General features: G+C 41.4%; 9 protein-coding genes across 9 annotated transcripts; 8 read left to right on the forward strand and 1 right to left on the reverse strand.

Annotated features, from left to right (window-relative positions):
- Nucleotides 1-2,099: 2,099 nt before the first annotated feature.
- On the forward strand, nucleotides 2,100-2,324 carry CLUP02_00156 (uncharacterized protein; the record flags this gene model as incomplete). Its single annotated transcript, XM_049279208.1, has 1 exon — nucleotides 2,100-2,324. One exon carries the CDS (start codon nucleotides 2,100-2,102, stop codon nucleotides 2,322-2,324), a length of 225 nt encoding a protein of 74 aa, XP_049135165.1.
- A 6,190-nt stretch (nucleotides 2,325-8,514) lies between these two features.
- CLUP02_00157 (uncharacterized protein) lies at nucleotides 8,515-9,587 on the forward strand (the record flags this gene model as incomplete). The annotated part of the gene is made up of 4 exons (XM_049279209.1): nucleotides 8,515-8,791; nucleotides 8,868-9,079; nucleotides 9,188-9,278; nucleotides 9,436-9,587. The coding sequence occupies 4 exons, from the start codon at nucleotides 8,515-8,517 to the stop codon at nucleotides 9,585-9,587; spliced, it is 732 nt and encodes a 243-aa protein (XP_049135166.1).
- Nucleotides 9,588-10,200: 613 nt separating this feature from the next.
- Nucleotides 10,201-11,675, reverse strand: CLUP02_00158 (uncharacterized protein; the record flags this gene model as incomplete). The annotated part of the gene is made up of 5 exons (XM_049279210.1): nucleotides 10,201-10,711; nucleotides 10,782-11,253; nucleotides 11,317-11,353; nucleotides 11,414-11,509; nucleotides 11,580-11,675. The coding sequence occupies 5 exons, from the start codon at nucleotides 11,673-11,675 to the stop codon at nucleotides 10,201-10,203; spliced, it is 1,212 nt and encodes a 403-aa protein (XP_049135167.1).
- Nucleotides 11,676-11,907: 232 nt separating this feature from the next.
- CLUP02_00159 (uncharacterized protein) lies at nucleotides 11,908-15,650 on the forward strand (the record flags this gene model as incomplete). The annotated part of the gene is made up of 18 exons (XM_049279211.1): nucleotides 11,908-11,971; nucleotides 12,016-12,062; nucleotides 12,151-12,272; nucleotides 12,349-12,452; nucleotides 12,870-12,904; nucleotides 13,002-13,143; nucleotides 13,213-13,256; nucleotides 13,329-13,364; nucleotides 13,417-13,557; nucleotides 13,601-13,766; nucleotides 13,877-14,052; nucleotides 14,157-14,256; nucleotides 14,394-14,698; nucleotides 14,755-15,071; nucleotides 15,159-15,269; nucleotides 15,332-15,434; nucleotides 15,493-15,539; nucleotides 15,599-15,650. The coding sequence occupies 18 exons, from the start codon at nucleotides 11,908-11,910 to the stop codon at nucleotides 15,648-15,650; spliced, it is 2,112 nt and encodes a 703-aa protein (XP_049135168.1).
- A 1,575-nt stretch (nucleotides 15,651-17,225) lies between these two features.
- Nucleotides 17,226-17,907, forward strand: CLUP02_00160 (uncharacterized protein; the record flags this gene model as incomplete). Its single annotated transcript, XM_049279212.1, has 3 exons — nucleotides 17,226-17,561; nucleotides 17,637-17,774; nucleotides 17,821-17,907. 3 exons carry the CDS (start codon nucleotides 17,226-17,228, stop codon nucleotides 17,905-17,907), a joined length of 561 nt encoding a protein of 186 aa, XP_049135169.1.
- Nucleotides 17,908-18,075: 168 nt separating this feature from the next.
- CLUP02_00161 (uncharacterized protein) lies at nucleotides 18,076-18,526 on the forward strand (the record flags this gene model as incomplete). The annotated part of the gene is made up of 2 exons (XM_049279213.1): nucleotides 18,076-18,146; nucleotides 18,400-18,526. The coding sequence occupies 2 exons, from the start codon at nucleotides 18,076-18,078 to the stop codon at nucleotides 18,524-18,526; spliced, it is 198 nt and encodes a 65-aa protein (XP_049135170.1).
- A 214-nt stretch (nucleotides 18,527-18,740) lies between these two features.
- Nucleotides 18,741-20,545, forward strand: CLUP02_00162 (FAD binding domain-containing protein; the record flags this gene model as incomplete). The annotated part of the gene is made up of 2 exons (XM_049279214.1): nucleotides 18,741-19,397; nucleotides 19,448-20,545. The coding sequence occupies 2 exons, from the start codon at nucleotides 18,741-18,743 to the stop codon at nucleotides 20,543-20,545; spliced, it is 1,755 nt and encodes a 584-aa protein (XP_049135171.1).
- Nucleotides 20,546-20,669: 124 nt separating this feature from the next.
- Nucleotides 20,670-21,104, forward strand: CLUP02_00163 (uncharacterized protein; the record flags this gene model as incomplete). Its single annotated transcript, XM_049279215.1, has 2 exons — nucleotides 20,670-20,729; nucleotides 21,018-21,104. The coding sequence occupies 2 exons, from the start codon at nucleotides 20,670-20,672 to the stop codon at nucleotides 21,102-21,104; spliced, it is 147 nt and encodes a 48-aa protein (XP_049135172.1).
- A 94-nt stretch (nucleotides 21,105-21,198) lies between these two features.
- CLUP02_00164 (uncharacterized protein) lies at nucleotides 21,199-22,728 on the forward strand (the record flags this gene model as incomplete). The annotated part of the gene is made up of 1 exon (XM_049279216.1): nucleotides 21,199-22,728. One exon carries the CDS (start codon nucleotides 21,199-21,201, stop codon nucleotides 22,726-22,728), a length of 1,530 nt encoding a protein of 509 aa, XP_049135173.1.
- Nucleotides 22,729-22,925: the final 197 nt, after the last annotated feature.

The raw sequence follows: 22,925 nt of genomic DNA on the forward strand, positions 1-22,925 counted from the left end.
ATCTTTTATAAGTAAGTAAATATTAACCCGGATTATTAAGGGACGTAAATATATAGAATTACGGATTAGCCTAACGGTAAGTAAATTAATATAGTATTAATCTATTTAATTAAGGTTTATAAAAAAAGGGGCTATAAAAGTAACCCCTATTTTACAAGATTATAAACGACCTTAGTTATTAGTTAGATAAATAGTTCGTAAGCATAAGCTTAGGAATTATAAAAATAGTTAATAAAAAATTTTACGGGCAAGGGGTATTATTAGCGTAATTTTAATTATAAGAGCTATATAAAATATTAATAATAATAATTATAGAGGAGGAATTCGTACTATAGAACTAGGTATAGGTCGATAGAGCGTATAATTATTTTAATAAATTTAAAAAAAGGGTAAACGACCTAGATTTCCTTCTTATAATTACTAATAAAAATCTGTTATTATAAAAGGATATATTGGGGTAAAATATAGTATTAAAAGTATAATAATTAATAATTTTGCTTATTTTAATTTATAACTTATTACTACTACTAATATAAAATTCGGTACCGATTAGCTAATAAGAAAGGAGGTAGACGACCCGAAGTTATTAATAATACGTAGCGACGTAAGGATCGTATATAAATATTAAAAATCTAGTAGTAAATACGAGGTAATTTATAAACTTTAAAAAGATCTTTTTAAAAGAGAAATTATACTCTAGGGGGAAGTATAAGGTTTTATAAGAAACTTTAATAATATTTTATAATTATTATAAAAAAGTTAGAATTAGGGAATACTAATATTATTTAGTAATTAATATTATACTTATAAATAAAGCTTTTAATTATTATTACGAAGCAGTACGTAATTTTAATTAAAATAACTTTTTTAATATAATTAACGTAATCCGAAGCTGTATTAAGACTTATAATAAGAACTTAGAGCTCTTATTTAAGCTATAAGCGATTTTTTTTATATTTATAATTAGGATAATAAAAAGTAAATTGCGAGTAGAGATCTTTAAAGAGCTTATTAATTAAATTAATAAGCTAGCGAAAACCTAGCTAAATAAGGGGATAAATAAGCGGAAAGTTAGATATTTTTATATTATAGTCTAGCGTATACTAAAAATAAAAATAACCCTATACTAGGTACCCGAAAATTACGAAACGCTCTATTTAAAGCTAAGATTTAGTTTTAATATTAAAGCGAGAATACTATACTAAACCTATTTTTAAATATACGACGGCCCTTATTAATAATATTAAGTTAATTAAATATATAATAAAAAAGGAAAAGAAGCTAAATATAGTAATCGTTAATAAAAAGGCTTAGATTTATTAAATAAGTAGAGATTTAACTTATAAGTAGGGTAATAGAAGAGGTAATATTATATTTATAAAAAAGATAAATATTAGTTAAGTTACTATTTTAAAAAAGAGCGTATTAAATTATACGAATAATATAAAAAATTAAGGGTAGTAGATAGTAAAACTAGCCCTCGTTAATTTAATTAATTTTTTATTATATATAAAAATAGATCTAGGGGTACGGAACTTAGTAATAGTAGCTAAAGTAGCGGCTTAAAATATATACCCCCTATAAGAAATTCGGAAAATAAATAAAATCTTACCCCCTATACTAACGAATTAGATTATAACGAAATTAATAATATTAATTACCTTTTCTTTACCCCGTTAGTTTTTAGAGGATATATAAAGCTAAACGAATAAAGGGTAATAAAAGCTCTTAATAAGTAGGTTTTTATTTATAAATAATAAAAAAAGGTCCTTTAGATAACGGATATAAAGGTAGTTAAAAGGGCGAATTTAATAGGGCCGAAGCCTATTTTTTTAATAATTAAAAAAAAGATATTATCTTTTTTAATATTTAAAAAGAAAGAATATAGTACTAAGTAAATCTAAGGGTAGCTAAAGGGGTCCTTTTTATATTACTTAGATCCCTCGAATACTAAGCTCGTATAGGTATTTTATATAAGCAAAAGGTACGGCTTAGATAATTTTTATAAAATTATCCTAAATACTAGGGTATTATAATAATTAACTAAAAGAAAAGGGTAACTCTAAAACTTATAAAAGATCGTATTAATAATACTTAATATGTTAATAATAAGTATTACGAGGATTAGTTTCGGCCTAAATAAGGAAATCGTCGCCCTAAGTATAATAAAAATAGAGACGTACTTTAGAACGATAACTTTTTATATTTTATTTATTAATACCCTATTTCTCTTATATTTAAAAAATATAGATCGACTAGGTATTATATTTAATAATATGAGGAATAGAATTTTTAGCGGTAAGTATTTCGAGATAATTAAATAATAATAGGGGTATACGTTTATAAAGCTTATTAACGATACGAAGTTAATTAATTACTTAATAAAAAGTAAGCTTAGAAGATTATATTAAAGACTCGGGTACTTATTAGTTATAAGGCTATATAACCTCTTAAAGTAATTAAGTAATAATAATATTAAACTAGGGGCGCTAGAGTAGTTAATAAAAGTATATTATTAATATTAAATAAATGCGCAGAGCTTATATAAATTTAAATTTAAATTATATAATAAGCTTAACTTTAACTAAGAAATCGTTATTAATATTTTCTATTTAAATAATCGGCTAGTATTATATATAATTAACGTAGCTATATCTTTCTAAATAGGGCAATTCCTTTAGGATTTATAAATAAAAATAGTATAAGTAGCCCTACGAAAAAGCTAGATTAATATATATTAAGGACTGTTAGATAGTATTAGAACCGATGCTAATATTAGTTTTAAGTTAGTAGAATTTAGGGATAATACGACGGCTTATAGTATATAGCTAAAAGTCGTACTTATTAAAGCGTACTATAATATTAAAAAGGTAAAAAGGGTATATTAGTAATTAAAAAGGGCGTTTAGAATTATTAAAGAGGAAAATCCGGATTTTATTAATAACGAATACCTCTAGATAGTACTTAAATATTATAATAATATTATAAGGCTTAACGGACTTATATTAACGTTATTAATATTTAGAGTATATTTGAAAACGACCTTAGCCTTACTACTATTATTAAGTATAAGCTAACGAGCCTAAGTAGTTAAAAAAATAATATAAGTATTACGTAAAGTAAGCGTAAAAAAGTAAGTTAACGAGGTAATTATTATATATAATAGGCCCGATATAAGGGGTAATTTAGATATATTGCTAAATTTAGATATATAAGTATAGCGTAAAATTATTTAATAATAGGCTAGGCTATATAAGTTAATTTCTATTAACGAGCGCTCTTATATAGTTACGAGAGATCGTAACTAGCTATTCGAAGTATTAATTATAGTAGTTAGATTATATTATATAGATCTTAACGAGGTAAGTTTTAATTTATAAAAAAGAAAAGAGCTAAGGGAAACTATATAACCTATAGTAGAGGTATAGGAAATTATTTTTAATAAAATCGTCGTAGTAGTATTAATAGATAATAAAGAAGAGGAAATTATTAAAAGGGTATTAATATTATTAGCAAGACGTTATAAAAGACTACGATAGTAAGCCCTAACGCGGTAATTTATTATTAATAATAAGGTAATTAATACCTTTTATATAATAAAAAAGAAAGCTAATTTCGAGCTAGTAGTTAAATTATATAAAGAAAGCGTAATTATAACTATTAGAAAGCCGTATAAAGGATTAGATCTTATTAAAGTAGATACTCTTTATAATCGAGGGGTTTATTAATTTATCCTATACGACTTAGAAAAATATATAAACCTCTATATATTTGAATTACGAATAGTTCGTAAAATTAAAGGGAAAGGAATACCTTAGCTATATAAGAAGTTTAGATACGTAATTTAGAGGTATAGTAATATTAAAAAGGTAATACTACTTATATAATTACCTATTATATAGCGCTATAATTAATAATTAATAATAGTACTAATAGTATTATTACGGAAGAAGGGATATAAGATTTAGAGTTATAATATTACCTAGGCCTATACCTAATCGGCTATAGGGCTTATAAGGAAAATCCTAGCCTATTTACCAAAGGAAATAGCTAGTAAGTACTTAAAAAGTACGATTATTAAAGTGCTTAAGCTACTATATAGGCTCGTAAAATCGGGTACTTATTAATAAGCTATATACTACGATTTTTATATTAATTAACTATTAATAATTATTTTTATATATAACCTATACTTATTAGTCGCAAAGTACGAAAGTAACTAATTTAGGATCGTTAAAATATAAACTAATAATATATTAAACTTATTTAATATTAATTTTATAAAAAAAAAGGATAAGGAGCTTTAGAAAGCGGGCTTCGTAACGAAGCTAAAAGAGGTCCTTATAATAAATACCCCCTTAGTATTTAATAATAGGATTTTTATAATTAAAAGGGAAACCGTTATTTTTTAATAAAAGGGGTAGAGTAAGAAGATTAACTTTATTAATCTAAATATAATTAATATTAAAAAGCAGTATAAGGCTAAGCTTGCGCGAGGGGTATATATTATAAGTATTTATTAACCCGAGGTAACTTTTAATTATATTAAAGTAATATAGGCTATAGATCTAACTAAATAAGACGTCGAGATACTTAATAAGCGGCTTAAGTAATAATAAATAAATCTCGATTAAAGTCTCGTTTATTACCTAATTAACCTTATAATTAGTAAGCTCTACGTCTTCGTTAATAGGTTATTTATAAATAATAATAACCTTATTTTATAATTAGGGTATATTATTATCCTAGTTAACGAGAGTATAAGTAAGAGCGAATTTATTATATATGGTAATATAATTTATTATTTATTAACTAAAAGTAAGTAGGTAATAAGAAGTATATTAGCGTCGGAGGTTTATAATATAGTTAATAATATTAACCTCTCTTACGTAATTTTAATAATACTAAAGAAGATTACTAATCGAATTAGCTTTTTACTTATTCTAACGGTTATTTATATCGATTTTTACTTACTATACGAATACTTTATTAAATTAAGAATAACGAAGGAAAAGAGGCTTATAATTAATATTATAGCCCTTAAGTAATTATATAAAAAGCACGAGATATTCGAGATTTATTAAATTAATAATAAAGATAACTTTATAAACGCTTTTATAAAAATAGTATTAAATAAGGGATTAGAGTAATTTATAAGTAGTAGAAAAGTTATTATACGAATAGAGGGATAAGTTATATAAAAAGAATAAAAAAAAGGGGGAAAAAGAGACGACTTAGTAAACGGGCCCGAGGTCGAATTATATTTCTAACCGTAGTAATTAAATTAATAAAAAAAAGAGAAAGTTAGTATTAAATTAGAAGTTTAATTTAACTATAGTATATAGCCGACTATATAAGGGCTAATTAGGGGCCTTATTTATAATTATTATAGCTAGCTTAATTTATAGTTAGAACCTCTTTTTTATACTTATTACGCAGATATTTATATAATTTAATTAATCTCTTTGTTAACTACGGTTCGAACTAACTACCCTGTAATAGGGATACTAATAGTACCTTAATTGTATTAAACTTAAGTCGAGTATTTATTAAAGTTTAAATCGCGATCAGGAGTCTTGACCTCCCCACCATCCTTTACTTGAGTTGAACTTCATTTCTCTAATCTTCTTTAAACTTCCGCAACTCATCTCTCTACCCTTGAAAGGGGCAGTCGATGGTAGCGTAAAACTAGTGTGATCGGTGAGCAGGGCCCCTAGAATAATCTCAAACGCAAGGGTCGGAAGCGTTGGGAAACAGGCATTACGAGCGGGTCTCGAGGTAACCTCCACAACATCGTCCGATCGGACCATTGACCGTCACTAACTAGCAGAGCCCTAGCCGGAGAATACGCGGTCCCCTATGATGCATACGTCCGGAGTCAGGGCTTCTTGAATTCGAAGACGCATCGCAACCAACTTGCATCTTGATGCCAGTAGAAAGTCTCACGTTCAGAAGGGCCTGATTGTGCCGCGAGAATGTATCGTGGCACGCGGAATGCAGTCTGTTCATCTCTTGTCCTCCGTGTAGACTGAAAAGGGACTTTGTCCGCAAGCGCGTACCGACCTTGGAAATACGTTGGTTTCCCTCAAAGGTGGACCGATCTGCCTCCAGCGCCTGCCCAAAGTAGAGACCTAGATCCAGTTCAATCTTTTCTTTCCTGGGACTATGCCAGTACTCTTAGCTCTGGAACTTCTCTACTAGATTATCATGCGTCTCTTCGCGACCGTCGCTCCGGCCATTCTTGATCTGGCGGGCGATCATATCATCGCTGGTGCCCCATCGAATCAGATTAGCCCTGGGTGCTATCGGAGCCCTCTGGTCCGATAACTATCACTGGAATAGAGATCCAGCTGCATTGATGCTATCAAATGCTTGACGTCCCTGCCGTCAGAGGGCGATTATCTGTAGCACGGTGCCAAGACCCGGTGGGATCACTTCCAGAGAATGCACATCTATGCCCCAGAGCAGTTGCACTTCAATGTGAGTCAGCCCAATCCGCGTGGCAAATTAGCAGGTAGTTTCAGTATACTGATGTTAGTACAGGGTTCTTTCCTCCCGTAAGAGATAAGTCGACCCACCCCCTTTTGGCCACCCCCCCCCTTTTAGCCACCCTATCAAAACATAATATTAAAACATCGCTACTAACTATACTTAATTAATTAACTATCTTCTACTACTATAATAATATAATTATTATTCTCCCTAAGTAATTCGACCCCTACGAATTAACTAGGACTAATTAGATAGTTATTAAAGTCTTCTTAAGCTCTTTATATATCCTAAATATTTATAAACTTAGTATTTAGGTTTATTAATATACTCTTCTTTTTCTACGGCCTTAATTAGTTAACTTTAGCTTTTAAAACTCGAATATAATACTAAAGTATTACTAAATAATAAGCTTATTTACTAAATACTTTTTTTATTTTTCTAAATAGTAATTATTAAGTATTATAATCTAAACTAAGCTTTATAAATAACTTTAATTAATCGCAAAGCTCGCTAGCCTTTTTAAGTATTAACTAGTTAATAATAAACGCTACTAATACCTAGTTAATAGCTTTTTTAATATTATTAGTTACTTACTTAGTATTTACGGTCTTTTTAGTTAATATAATTAAGTTAAATAGGATTATTAAATTAATAAGTAGTCTAGTTATATTAGGGGGATATAGTCTAGTTACTTTCTACCTACTTCGTATATTTAATAACGTTAAACTAACTAAACAAGCTTTTTAATAATAGCTTAAGAAATACCGCTTTCTAACAATAATAAAATTATTTACTATATCCTCCTTATTAAGCTCCTTCTTATACTTAAACTTAATAAGTCTAAAAATAGCTATATTTAATAGCTAAAAGATATAAGAAGTATATAGTAATAAGAATAATAAGTAAACGTTATTTTTATAGTATTTTTATATAAATTCTATTATTATATAACTCCTATAGCTATTTAAAACTAATAGTTAAGGCTTATTAAGTATACTAAGCCCCCTAAGGGGGGGGGGTTTTAATTTATAATAAAAATACTATTTTTAACTATTTAAGGGTAGTCTTATCGGTTATTTAGTTATTATTTATTATTATAAACTCCTAATTAGTATAAGGGTTAAGTTTAAATAAAAACTATTATTATTATACTAACTTTCTTTTATATATAATTAGTAATTTAATAGCTTAATTATTAATAAAGATATACTTAATTATAAATACCTAAGTACGCGAACTAGGCTCTTTTTTTTATATTATTATAGTCTTTACTTTACCTAAAACTAAGCTATTAAATCCCTTACCCTTTAAAATACTAATCTTATTTATATCATATTTATTAGCTTATTTAATATTATTAATTTCTAGTATATTAAGTAATTTAAACTATAACTTAATTATATTAATAATAGCCTTATTTAAATACCTCGAATTAATAATTTAACTTCTCTAGACCTTAATTAATAAGTTCCTCTTTAAAAAAGCGTTTATCTATTTTTTTTAAGAGGATTTATATCCCCCTAGGATCTTAGAACTTACTTAGCGAATTTTATAAGTTATTTATAAGTTAATATAATACTTAGATTATACTAAATACGAACTTATTAAGCTAGTTAGTTTTCTTATTATAAAAAAAGCTTTTAAAAATTTATAAATATTATTACCCTCGTTTAGTAACCTCTCTTACGGTTATAAAGAATTAACTTTAAAACTCCGAACTTAATTAAGGCCCGATTAACTAAGAGACCTCTTTTAATAGCCTTAAGAGCCTAAATAACTTTATTTTTAGTATACGAAATTATTATATATTGATAAATAAATATATAAAAAAGAATTATATTTAGACGATTTTTATAATTATTATAGTAATTTAAAAATCGTGGGTAGGGTTTTAATGCGGTAGCTAGGATAGAGAAATGGGGTGGCTAAAAGGGGGGGGTGGCTAAAAGGGGGTGGGTCGACTTAACTCCAAACTTACTTCGATCATTTTCTAAATATGTCAATCGCAGCTGGCATCGGTGGATGATGTTTCTCTTCGAATCTGAGCTGAGGTACAAATGCTCTTACCAAGGAACACTACCCTACTGGGACTTGAGTCTTGACAATACTGCGGAAAGCTTCGTCAAGTCGCCAATCTTCGACAACATATACGGTTTCGGGGGTAACGGGCCGTATATCGAGGATATCAGTGATGACGAGGAGTTCCCAGTCAAGAACCCCGCGGAAATTCCGGGAAGGAGCGGAGGAGGATGCGTCCAGGAGGGTCCATTTGCAAATCTCACGGTTCCCATAGGTCTTGGTGCGTTGTGAAATTCCGCAAACCACAAGGCTTCTGCCCCTGCCCGGCATCTGCTGACTTCACATCCTGGCAATAGGGTCCTCCGTTGAATCGCACCCCCATTGCCTGCGTCAAGATTTCAGTCCCACCCTCGTTGCCAGTGCCCTGAGAGACGAAATGATTGACCGTGCGCTCTCTGCGCCGACCTATGGCGAATTCAACTCTCATATTCAGGGCTACAGTTTCGAGTTTGACGGCCTGACTCTCCACGCGGGCATACATCTTGGCATCGGCGGTGCTGTTGGCAAGGTACGTCTGATCAGACGATGATCCTTTCCCATTTTACGGCCCTTTTTGGTTCTTTGCTTTGTTAGTTGTGAAGTTGTGTGGTCTGAGGAAGCTAATGGCCAGGACCAGAATGCGGACATGTACTCCTCCCCCGGCGATCCACTCTTCTACTTCGTCCACGGTGCACTGGACAAGATCTGGAACGACTGGCAGCGACGAGGTAAGCATCCTTTTCTGCTCACGAACTTGACTTTCGTTTCAGTGCCACTTGTGAACAGACCAAGGCACTTGGACAAGCGGCTAGGCGCCCCGTTTTCCCCAGCATAAGAAAACGTTAAAAGGAGTCGTAGGCTCGATCTTGCTAACGATGGTCATAGACTGGCCCGCGCGCAAAACCGCTATCGGTGGCCCGGACACCATGTTCGCGTACCCATTCAACTTCTTCGGTGACGTGCCGTACGAGAACAACACGTTGCAATACCTTCTCAAGTACCCTAATTTTGGACAGGTATCCCCATTAGCGACGTGATGGATATCCACGGTTGTCCGTTTTGCTACGAGTATAACTTGTTTGAGCTATCAACTATACCATCTCAGTCTAGTGTGTTAAAGCGGCTTCTGCACTCTAGTCGCAGCATCCGATTATACGAATCCGTCGTACAGCGACCAATAGCCGCCCAAGACTGATGAGCTACATCGGCCGCTGTCCTAGTGTGTCGAATCTTGGTTGAGCCGCCGCTGGTCTGGGAGGAGAATCCGTGCACAAGTTGAGGCGCGGGCTATTGCGGTTTAGGGTCTGGCAGACAAAAGACAAAGACAGCCACGGTGGTCGATGTGCTCGGATAAAGTTCCACTACTGAATCAACATCGGAGGCATCCCCATTTGTCCTAGCTTGCGATTGCAAGTCGCTTAAGACGGCAATATTGCGGCGATGTTGTCTGGAGAGTTCCCGAGAGTCAATTGAATCCCATACCACTGCTAGATTATGTGTGGGTGAGGGGATGGGGCACTCAGTATCACACTCCAATGAAAGCTTAAGTTGCATTACGCACTTCATAGATAACATGTGCTTAGAGAATGCTCAATCCGATGTAGATACATCGCCAAGTAATTCATGAAGGTGAAATGAAACTTTTATTAATCATGGTCTCAATCGACTGCGTGATGGGGACGGGACGAGACGATCATGTGACTCCTGGTCGTCCGCTATCCTCTTGAACCCTTCGGAAAATAGCGACATTTCGCTCGGCTTTGTGTGAAGTCCCCTTGATTCGACCTCAACTTTTGTTGACCTCAACGGGGACTCATTGATACACCATCTCTCATTTACCTCGACTCCTCCATACGTCTTGCTCGGTTTTTGTGGTGATGGAAAGTCGCATAGCTCAGCGGTGGCCTCCTCGTCACGGAGACTGCTGAGACGGCGTATCTCCGATGTAATCTCGATCTCTTTTGTGATAAAGATGTGGCCGATGCTACTCTGTAGGGTGGGCCAGAAGACGGGTAACGAGGCGCAAATCGTCGCCAAGTTGATCTCAACCGCAGCGAGAACGATGGGCACGCAGCCGTACCAGCTGGGATCGAGGGTCGGATAAGTGCCCGCTCTCGAGTGTGAAATGCCGATGAGACGGAAGATTCCAAGAACGTTCACGCTAGCGAAATCGAGTCAGACGGGAAGTGTTCGCTTTGAGATGGAAAGGAAGTTTAAGACATGGAACTTACAGAACACCCATGGTGAACAGACCAAGCAGGCCCAAGCGCGACTTCGTCCGAGTTCCAGCCTCCAGGAACAAGGGAATAGGTATCGCAAATACAATCAGGTCCAGTGCAACATTCATTCCGACGTGGCTTTCAAAGCTTTTCGCAAAGATAATGGGGTCGCGGGAGCCAAATGCCCATCGAGTATCCGTAGTCGATGAAAGGTCCCAAAAGGCCGACACGGGAAGGCAGGGGATCCAGGCAATGAAGGAGTAAGCTACACCCCATAGTGCGGTGATGTAAATGACGATAATGGTAACGATTCGAGACTTCGTGTTGCGTTCAAACATTCGTAGATATTGAAACAGTAGGGCCAATTTGATGAGGGCTGTTGCCATTGGGTATGCGCCGTTGCAGACATAAAAGGCTTTGATGAAATTTTGCATGCCGTTAACTCCAAGTAATAGAAAGTGCTTGCCCAGCCCATAATCCGTGGCTGCATTGAAGAGTTAGAGGACCTTTCTTTCGTAGGTAGGCGCCATAGAATGAAGACACTTACCCACACACGTTGCTATAGATAAAAGCAGGCTTGTGAGCTGCGGGCAAAATGTTAGACATTGAAAATAATGCGAAACGGTTGCCTGATAGCTACATACCAAAGATAACACAACGAAGAAGTCATCCCATCCCGGACACCGAGCAATAAATAACCGGACATAGAGTCGAAAGGCACCGCATATCCAGGCGACAAGCTACGGTAAATGGTCAGAAGCTAGAATTGTCTGGATGTGGTTCATGGGCATCAAGTACCAGAAAGGAAACGACCATAGCCAGGACCGCAGGTCGTTGGTTGAGAACCGGCACAGGGTCTTTGAGGTTGTCGGCTTTGCCGAGTAATTCAAGTATGGAGCCGCCCATTTTCTACAAGGGTTCTCGAGATCGGGGCCGTTGCCGTTTGCATACTCGGGGGGGAGACTTCGAATTCCGTAGGTCGAAGTCCAGCTCGCGGGTAGATTTCGAATCGGAGTTCTCAGCCGTTGGCCAGCAAGAGTCGGCGGATGGTCAAATAAGACAACTCATTCGGGATTAAATGGAGACAACCTAGAGGGGTTGGAAAGGTTGGACAAGAGCGAAGGGGGGAGGGGCAGCAATGATAAATGGTTCCCGAAGTCAAGCCCTCCGTCGAGCCGTTCTCGAGATGAACCTGACTGGGGGTGTTTGAGTAGCTCCAGAGAGTGGTGCGCGCAACACCCTGCAGTGCGGTACCTCGAGAAAGCCGTCAGCTCCAGGGCCCCTGCACACGTGGTATGTGCATTCCGGAAACGGATTCGGGGACACGGCTAACCAAGTGCCTTTTTGTTGCTGGCGAACTTGTTTCACCTGATGCAGATAGCACTGGCGTTTTGCGTGGACAAAGACGGTCAAGATCGCTCATGGCTGGCATTGGGACGAAGGCCTCAAGGTTCGAGGCTTCCTTGCCACTCACTCTATGTTAAGTTTTGTTCAGTGGACTGCGTAAGTACATGCAGGTTTACATGGTACGAGCTGAGGTGGTCTCGTCCCCGTCGAATCCCTCTCTCTTCCTCTCTAGTTCTTGCTCCTCGCAAATCTCACCCTTGGAATGGAGACTCGATTCAGTTCCCCAACTTTCCCACCCAGATGAGAGAGACTCCACAAGCCGATCAGCCGATCAAAGTGCGAAGAGGTCAATAAGAAACGCCCTGGATAATTAAAAATAAATGGCAAACATACGTAATTTTCGGCCAACCCAAAATTGCTGCTCACAGTGGAAATGTCTTGGTGTTTGCTTCTGCGCCCTCTCTTCTTTTTTCTTCCATGCCGCTCACCGTTGCTTCTCTATTCCTTCTGCAGCGTTAGACGTTTTTATTGGAGTGGCCCCGAGCGTGCAGCATGCAGATAGACTTAGACATGTTTGAAATGTCGTGCGTTTTTGCCCCATTCCCATTTCTTCCACATCTCCTTTCACAGTCGTATTTCTTCGCTTAGACGATAAAGTGACAAGCAAACACTCATCACATCATCATAAATCACAAAGGGGTTGTGCGGACGGACTCCTTGGCCCTTCCTGGAAGGCAAATGCAACATGAACAGCCATCGTCCCGTCTTTCATCGCAGAGGCGCAATTTGTCGGGGACTTCGCCTACCGACTGGCCTTCCTTTCTTGGATTTCTGCCATTTTTTGAGGGGTGGGAAACAGATGAAGGGACGAACAACACACACAAGACACCAGTCTTGTTCGTTGCATCCGCTCCCCTGCAGGACCACCACGTCCAAACGAGGGGAATTGGCGTATCAGCATCGGGCAAGTCGAGCCTGGAGGGTTCGCTCGGACAGCCGCGGCGTCGGACCGTCTGGGGCCAAGGCAGTCCGGGGTCTTTCTAAGAGCCCTCCGTTCAGGATCTACGGCTAGCTTGAGTGGAGATCGCTGGATCAGTGACGATTGTCTCTGTGCTTACTCTTCAATCGCATCCGGACCATGTTTCTTTATTACCTACCTACCGGCTTCCCGGACTTGCCTTTTTCTTTTACTGCCGGCCCAAATGGTCCTAGAAGGCTTTTGCTACGTCGATGGACAAGACTCCCTTGGTGAGACATGCTGAGGGGCCGCGGGATGATCGACACCCATTGGTAGATCTAGCCAGACCAGAGAGCTTTGGCCACCGGAATAAGCAAGCTGTGCAACGCTGGCACTGAGCTGGCGAACTTGGCCTGGGGATTATCGATAATTAAGCGTCGTATCAAAAGTTTGGGCGTTGTCACGATTGATTTCCCACTCATGGTAAGTCGGCTCTCACTTGGTCAACTACTATTGCATGAAACAGTCACCGGCTGCTCATAGCAAAGAAAACTCATGGCAACTCAATCTACATCTACTAATTCTGACTTCTGCCACGGAGAAGATGCCAGTTCTAGCTAAGCATGCCGCTTCAATTCAGCCAGCTCGCTTCCGCATGGCCTCTGCGCAAGCCACCGTAGTCCTCCGGCACCGTTGACTTGGGTCCAGCGATAACTTTAGCGATATACCTAGAGAGCTGGTTCGATTCCAACAATCTGGAATTCCTCCGAGTCAGATGCAGTTTAACTCGTCTGACAGTGAGTCCATTTTGGGCAGGGATTCAGCCACATCTTCTTTGAGAAATCGAGATTATCTCGCGTCGGGAGGCAGCATAGACCTCCTCTGAGAACGGTCTGGCATCGGGAAGCGCCCCGTGAATTGTTTACAAGAAGACGCATGAGTCGAACTGGGTTCACCAATACATCGAATGAGTTTATGGTTAGACTTCGATGATCGATCATGTTGGCGTAGCTCAGCCTTGGCCGGTGCCTCTTCCTGCCTCTGCGAGCGTGATGTCCTGGCGCCGGCACTCCATATGACAGGCAAAAGCCACCGAAATCATCCCTAAGAAGCGCCTCATAACCTTCAGATTCTCGTTAATGGAGTCGAAACATCTCAAATGTTTCAAGCACAGAAGATCACGTTTGTGTGGATGGAATGGTGCATAAAGCCATGCCGACGGGATGCCTTCAACACAACTGATGAACATTGAAGCCAGTAATAGCCTATTTAATAACGATAATTACTGTCTTCACTATTCATCGAGTCCTTGGGCTCAGAATCAAAGCCGCATCCGGCTGTTGCCAGCATATTGTCTCGTTTCATGATGTCTCTCACAACAACGAATACACATGTCAACAGCAAGCCACCACCCAGATGTCTTTGCCTCACGGACTCCGACTGCCACGCGACGTTCAGGTCATCAGGCTATCCTGACAGCACCACAAGCCAGCCTCACCAGAGACTATGGCATTATAGCCTACTCTCCTTTGCCCGATTTGTGAATCCGATGGAGTGGGGCATCGGCCGATATTGGCCAAAGCGTTATCGACCTTCCGGCCAGAATGAGGTCTGGCTCATGTTCGTGGCGCCGGGGCTGAGAGTCCGGCGGCTGTGTCGGTTCGGACCCACGTGAGCTAGAGACTCTTCCGGCCGAAAGACCTTCAAAAGAGTAAGTTCCAGGGTACTAAGGCTCCTTGGTCGGCGGAAATCGCATCCGAGGATTGTGGTTCGCGGCCTGATTACCATGACCGCTGGCTTATTCACATAAGAACCGCATCGGGGATGGATCAGGGCATTATTCGTCCTGCTGCGGCCCAGCAATCTGGCATCGCGACGCCAAGGGCGCTGCTGCCAATCCTGCACTTAGACAAGAGCGGCAGGCAGACGTTCTACTTTCTCCTATTGCCAATACTTGTAGGAGAGTCCATACACGTTCTTTGGGAGAATTCTCGATGGTAATCCCACTAGGTTTCCTGCTTCATAATCCCGACCCGGAGACGGTACGGGCACCGGAACTAAGAGCCTGCCTCGCCGAAACAAAGGTGGCGGCGAGCGAGGTCATATTGGTCCACTGAGCGTTTGATTCTGGATCAAAAGTCAATTGCGTCAAAGGCTCGATATCAACGTCGAATCAGTGGCACCCTCAACGGTTTGTCTAATGTTTGATTTCATGTTCGGGGTTCCGTTTCCGTCAACAGTCACCACGATTGCTAAGGGAGATTGCTCCCGTGGGGTTCTGGCACAACAAGATTCCAGAGCTATCCATGTCGAGGTCCTTGTTCCTCAGTCCCACTTCGATTCGGCTCGAAGCGCGCTGGGTCGACGCGATCTAGTTCTTCAGGGTGCATCTTTAGTATCCGGCGCTAGCATCTACAGGGCCTCGCATCATCTCATCTAACCTCCCACGTAGCCTTGACTATTGGGTGACTTTACGACTAAATAATACAATTACTATGTACTCAACAATACTTCATCGTCCCAGCAACCACACCGTCAGACTTTACAGAAACAGAGACCTTCTGAAAATCATCTAAAGCAACGCCCATGCAACTTACCTAGAATGCATCTTTCGATGGAAAGGCTGCACACCGTTGACTTACCTGAATAGTGCCAAATAGTCTGAGCTTGAGCTCACACTATGTGATATCCAGACATGCCAAACAACGATACTTCTGCTTTATTCTGGTTAGTGTCCTTTTTTCCGAAACAGTACTGCTAAGAATACCGTACAGTTCAAAACTCAGACAAATAGGCTTCAAGACGCCTAGCATGTTACCGTAGCCCAGGCGCAGATTCATGAGGACCTGAGTCAGGAAGCTCATGCGGTGTGAAGGCTCGAGGAAATGGTGAAGGCATAATCTCACGCTTACCTCAAGAGATGAAATTTTGTAACCCGACTCAAGTTACAATGCATTTCTTGGAATCATCACCGTCGTGGCTATATTACTCATCTGATGCCGCTTAAGGAAGGGGCAGAGATAACTTAATGAGACCTTGAGACTACGGAAGCGGTGTTTGAAGCTAGCAGGGGCAAACAATGAGACTCAGTCTCCCTACCACAGGTGAAATGCAGAAATTTCTCAGGGTATCGCTATACTCCAACCTGAAACGCACAGATGCAACTGGAAGTAAGAATGAATGCCCTCTGGGAAGAAAACCGGCGGACTCGGCACACCAACGAGAGGAAAGAAACGCTCAAGGTACTTCAAAAAAGCAAGTCCCTAGACTTGCTACATAATGCCAAATTCCGCCGGGTCGCCTATGTGATCACAGATCAGGATGATCCGGGAGTATTCCTGCTGGCGGAATGCTGCAGTGATAGGTCATGAGTAGCAAAGATCGCTCAATGTCGGCACACACAGTCACAGTTACTACTTCTCAGATGGAAAGTTTACATGCTGAGGACATGAAAGTGGCTTCCAGAAATAATTTCACGGAAGTTTCTATTTACCAGAACCGGCTACATGATGCATCCGTCTCTCGGGTGTGGCTACGCGCATACGGGAGAGTAATATAGGGCAAGCTTCAGCAACATTGGCTCGGATTCCTGCCATGAATTCGTGATCGTGCTTCATCACCAAATATCACAGGCTTTCAGCACGTCTTACGATTCTTCATTCCAGTGTTGAACTGCTGCTGAAGCAAGCCCCCTATTGATCTCTCACACGTCTATGTACTATTAAGAACTGCTACACCCGTGGTCTGACCATAATTGAGGGTACCTTCGCGGCTCAGTCTAACTTTTCGAGTTCAACCACCTTATCTACCTTAAAGCATGCGTTGAGCGTGTCACATATCATGACGCTGAGTGGCCAGCTTTGGCTTCCATCGTCTTGATCTAGGTTACAGAGTGCCTTGGTAAGGAATTCGATTCGCTGATTCTGTCTCCGCCACTACTTCAAGCTGCTACATAAGGCGACGAGGCTATTTGGTATGTAACGCGTCCCTCATGCACAAAAGCCTCCGACTAGAGTGCTATAAATTGTAATCGTTAGCCGGACGCAATCTAATCTCTTTCACCATTTGCACCCCCGAAAATACTATCTGAACACTCCAATAAGACCGATTTTATTGCTCATTTGCTACCAAAGAAAAAGAGAAAAGACACCATGGCCGCCGCCTCGCCTCAAACGGAGACATTCTCCGTCTTTCTGCAGGGATACCTTTCACGCCCTGATCACTTCTTCGAAGTAGTCTCGCCCGGCAGCAATCCGCAACCACCCAACCTGATCCGAAAACGATTCATCTTCAAACAGGCCTCTTTTAGCGGATTCACGACCGATCTCGATCCGAGTTTGAACCCCATGCATGGACAGATTGGTCTCTATGTCTCAGGCTTGACGGACCCAGAGGTCCAAAAACTAGACGACTTTACACGGAATGTAGTCATGTCGACATGCATGAAAATGCAAGGCAAGGTGTCACTCATGTGCAACCACGGAACGGTCTGTATGAGGGAGGTTACTCTTTGGTTAGGGATCCCGAGGAATCAAGTGACACAAACCTCGAACGATATTCAGAATCAACAATTTGCTGGTCACGGAAGTGGACCTAGGGCCGGAAATTCCAGCAACATAGCGAACCAAGCAGCTCAACCCTGGGATGGATTCCAAAACCAGATCGACAACGGGAATGGATCCTCATCATCCTTCGGCAACGTTCCAAATAGTACCGTTGGAAACAACAGCCAAAAACTGAGCCAAGATCTCAACGGCGCTGCACGGGCTGCTTGATTTCCCCGCATCTCACGAGTCCAGCGTCAACTTCATGGTTCAAAATGATCTCAGCTAGAATAAGAGCCGAGCGAACATACGCGATCATACACGAAAACACACGGAGTTGTCAATACACTCCAAGTCGGACATACCTACGAAAACCACAACATACGACGAATGTACGCCATAGCTTTTGAGTTATCAGTTTCACAAGAGGAAAGGGGGCTTAGTACCAACTTTCGCAATGGATTTCCAGCTTTCAATGACTGCGAAGCAAGAAGATTCAGATCAGACGACCACCACGCAGCAAATGCAGTAATTCTTTCTTCGAGTTTGGACAGTCTATCGGTGTCAGGGTAGATTCAAAAAATTGATATGAAATGAAGTCTTTCGCAATTCGTGTGATTCCCCCTCTATTTCTAGGTATCTCAAGCACAAGAGAACTGAACCGTGTAATGATTTTTACTTAGGCAACATGATGTGAGTTAGCCTGGATGCCCGCGACTTGCGAAGTCTCCATGTAAACCGTTGTATCAATTGCCGACGTGGAGTCTCCTGGAGGTTTCAGCATGGACGAGTCAAGACTCAGATACGAATTCAAGTTGACGCTGGTCAATAGCGTGGAAATTCGGTACGACGCTGACATGCTACGGAAATCTCCTCTGTTTCTAGTGAAGATCGTCATCTTGGCTTAACATGACAGGGGAACGATGATGAGGGCTCGCCATTCTCACTGCAACGCTAAAAAAGAAATCCTCCCCGCACTTTTCATTCCCAAAATCTATAAAGAAGGTTGATTACGAAGTTTTCATCTTAAAACGCGGCATAGTGTCTGAATCTTCATCCAAGATTTGGGGTCGGCATCTGCTACACTTTTATGCATGACAGCTCTGTCAGCGCAATTAAGCCATGGCTTCTCGACTGTCAGCGATACTTTTGTACGCTCTGGTGGCTTCAGCAGACATCGCACCGGCTCGTTGCAAAGTATATCCAGGTGACATCTCCTGGCCCTCTGACGAAGCCTGGGCGGCTCTCAATGAACGGGTAGAAAACCGCCTCCTTAAGCCACGACCGCAGGCAGCAGCATGCTACAGTGGCGCCGAGTACGATGAGGCCGCCTGTGCCAGCATGACGGCCACTTGGACGAACTCCTACACCCACCTTGATGACCCTATCGAAATGTTCTCGCCCGTCTATCAGGGTCTCACGTGTTTGCCACCCAACATTTACGACTCTGGCAACTGTACCATGGGTGGGTTCCCGTGGTACGTAATTAATGCCACTTCTGCCAAGCACGTACAAGAAGGCGTTAAGTTTGCCAAAGAGACGGGTGTGAGACTGGTAGTCAAGAATACAGGACATGACTTCTCAGGCAAATCGGGTGGTGGAGAGTCATTGAGTATATGGACACATCACCTGAAAAGCATTGAATTCATCGAGAATATTACCGACGATACCGAGGGATACTCTGGTCCTGCTTTCAAATGTGGCACCGGTGTTCAAGCTTTCGAGATATACAAGGTGGCGTCTGAATACGGTAGAGTTGTTGTTGGTGGCGAAGGACAGGTGCGTTGACCAAGATAGTACTGAACGATATTGGAACTAACTTTTCCTAGACTGTTGGGGTGATGGGAGGGTACATACAGGGTGGAGGCCATTCTCCCCTGAGTTCGATATATGGTACTGGGGCAGACCAAGCCCTGGCCTTCGAGGTCGTGACAGCGGACGGAGACCTTGTGACTGCAGACCACAGCCAAAATGCTGATCTATTTTGGGCGCTTCGAGGTGGTGGTGGCTCGACCTTTGCTGTAGCAATCTCGGTCACAGTCAAGGCCTTTCCAGACGTTCCCACAACTGCCTCGGCGTTCAAATTCTCTACGGCGGACGGTCTGTCCAACGAGACTTTTTGGAGTGGTGTACGCAGCTACTTCGACTCTTTTATTCACAACGCCGACAATGGCACGTACTCGTACTTCCTCTTGTTGCACAACAACCCAAGCCCTGGGAATTTTCTCTTCCAGATGACGCCCTTCTTCGCACCCAACAAGACAGCAAAGGAAGTGACCAGTTTGCTAGACCCATGGTTCACCAAGCTCCACGATCTCGGGATTAGGTTCGACCCTAATATCACAGAATACCAAAGCTTCTATCCTGCCTGGAAAGACTTCTTCCCGCTCGAGGTAGTCGAGAAGGTAAACGTTCAAAGCGGTTCGCGTCTCTTTCCCCGCAAGAATTTCGAAAGCGAAGAGCTGAAGCAGGCCACTTTTGAAGCTATCCGCACATCCCTCGAGACTAATCACGTCTTTGTTGGATTCAACATCAAGGCCATCAGTCCCGATGACCCAGACAACGCTGTCAACCCAGCCTGGCGCGAGAATATCTTGTTCGCTCTCCAGTCCGTCAGGTGGTCCATAAATGCCACCGCGGAGGAAATTTTAGAAGCCCGCAAAGGTTTCACTTTCGGAGATATGCAGCGGTGGAGAGATGTCTCTCCAGGTGCTGGCTCATACCTTGCTGAGTCGGACAGGATGGAGCCGAATTTCCAACAGTCGTTCTATGGCGACAGCAAATACCCTCGGTTGCTGGAGCTGAAACGTAGATGGGACCCTGAGGATGTTTTCTATGCTGCGACTGCTGTCGGTAGTGAGTTCTGGGAAGTTGTCACCGAAAATAAGCTCCCCCACGAGAATGGAAGACTGTGCCGGGTGGTTTGATAATCCGGGGGAGAAAGCAAGCAGCATATGCTCGAATGTTTATCGGTATTTATTTCTACTTACCTTCTTCAGACACAATGTAGCACACTTCAATTTATTACTGTGGCAAGTAAGGAGTGAGACGATGGATCCGATCCCTCCAACCGCTCTCAGTGCTCCGCCTATTATCGCCCAAAAGTCGCCTGTGTGTCTAGGAAACCGAGAAACTATAGGAGATAGGTGCATCACTGAAATGTGTTTTGAGTCTGTTCAATCCTATCGGAGCTACCCTTGAATCCATACCCATCCAATTGTTCTCCAGTTAAAACTCCCGGTCAGGATGAAGCCATACATGTAGACTGAAGGTTTGAAGTCTACCAGCCAGTAAGGTAAGGTACACTTGTGCGCCGTCTAACGGCCAAACTCTCTTGCATTCCAAGGAAGAGGTCCAGGTTTCTGACCCTATAAGAAGCGCTCTCCCATCCTCTATTAGTCGCACATCAATGCTCAACCCATCCTCCATTCACATTTCCACGCCCTGAGATATCCGTTTGAGCCACGCAAGTCTGCCTGCAAGTAACAGACTTGAAGCACATTTCTGCCATTGTTTTTGGAAACCCCTGGACGATAATCTCGCCATGAATATCAATTCAACTATAGCTTCTATTCCGAAGATGGATATCATGCCGCCTACTATTGAGGAACAGGCAAGCCTATGGAACTACACTGGCCCCGAATGGAATTGGACAGATTCAGACTGGGATCACATGTACGGCGAGCCCATTGGAATATGGGAATCATTGGCCAACCACTTTCTCGACCATATCCGGTCACAGAGCTATCTGATTCAGACAGACATACTCTTCTACCCAGCTCTGATCTACATTCTCAACTTGGCTTCTCTCGCAATCGCCTTCAACTCCAATGGCCGATATCGCACAGCCTTCGTCGGTGCATCCCTCGCCTTGGCAGCCGCTATCATTCAACAAGTCTCCAACCTACCAATCTTCTACGCTGTCAAGATCACCCTTGTTCAGGTACTCGTCATTCAAAACATGGGTGCAGCTGTTATGATGCTATGGGAAGATATCGCCGTTACTCAAGAGCAAAAGAAACTTCCTTGGGGACAACGCATCCTCGCCACCTACAAACTCATGTGGAACGCACGCTTTGTCAACACCAGTCGTCCGGCTCCTGTCCTCCACTTGATCATGGCAGACGAAGAGCGCAAGAGGCAGCTCGCAGAAGCATCCATCACAGCTACGATCGAAGAGACATCCGCCGAGAAAGCCACCATCAACAATGAAAACTTGGATCAGAGCTCGGCTGAGGCAAACAACAACAAAAGTGTGCTCGAACGGATCAATAGTTACCGTTACCTTGTACTTCGAGTCAGCCATAACGCTTGGAACAAAACCAGCCAGCTCTTTGCTCGCTTTTGGAACTCTCTCAGTCCAAGAAACCGCTGGATCATGGCTACGATAGCCAAGATCACTCTCATCTTCATCTTGGAACGTGTCAAGGACTACGTTTGGGACACGTACGCCTGGTATTCCCATGAAGACATTGCCCCCCACAAACGTTCTTACTTCCGCCGTCTCCTTCGAAATGAGACCGACCTACGGGAGGTGGTTATCCGCTGCTACTTCGCCTTCGAGGGCGTTTGGGGCGCTTTCTACTGGTACACCTTCATCCACTCAACCGTCGCCCTTTTCTTCGTAGCGCTTCACATTGATGAACCCGAAGAGTGGCCTCCGGTCTTCGGCGATATCCGCGAAGGCTGGAATCTCCGGCGCTTTTGGAGCAAATACTTCGATCGACTCATCTACCGCACCACTAACGGATTGGGCGAGATGATCTTGACTACCCTTGGCGTAGGTCAGCGACCTTTCCGGGGAAAGACTCGCTGGGTCCTGAATGGACTCATCTTCTTCCTTAGTGGTATCTTCCATGCTGGCACTGAGTATATCTGCGGAATCAAGTGCCACGTTGGTGTGGAGGTCTGGTGGTGGATGTTGAACTACATCGCGATGATCATGGAAACGGCCTTTCTCTATGGCCTTCAGACTTACTTCCCTCGGTTCTATCATAAGATGAGTGGAAGAGTTGGGAAGTCGATCGGATACTTGTGGCTGTTTGCGTTCCATTTCTATGCCAGTCCCAAGAACCAGTTCATTGCACTGAACTGTCTGCCGCCGTTCTAGTCTCAGGGCACTGGGTAGTATGTGGTTCTATGGAAAGTGACGGGAATGCTTGACGATTAGACGATTAATGAAAGATGAATGCTTCGAGGGCATGACATTGTAGTAGTGTTGGATAATAACATCCAGTACGATAGATCCAATAAGAAACCACACAATCACAACATGATCTTATACGCGCTTGTGGAACTCCTCGTTCA

Source organism: Colletotrichum lupini, chromosome 1 (genome assembly GCF_023278565.1).
Source record: "Colletotrichum lupini chromosome 1, complete sequence".
In the NCBI taxonomy this organism is placed as follows: domain Eukaryota; kingdom Fungi; phylum Ascomycota; class Sordariomycetes; order Glomerellales; family Glomerellaceae; genus Colletotrichum; species Colletotrichum lupini.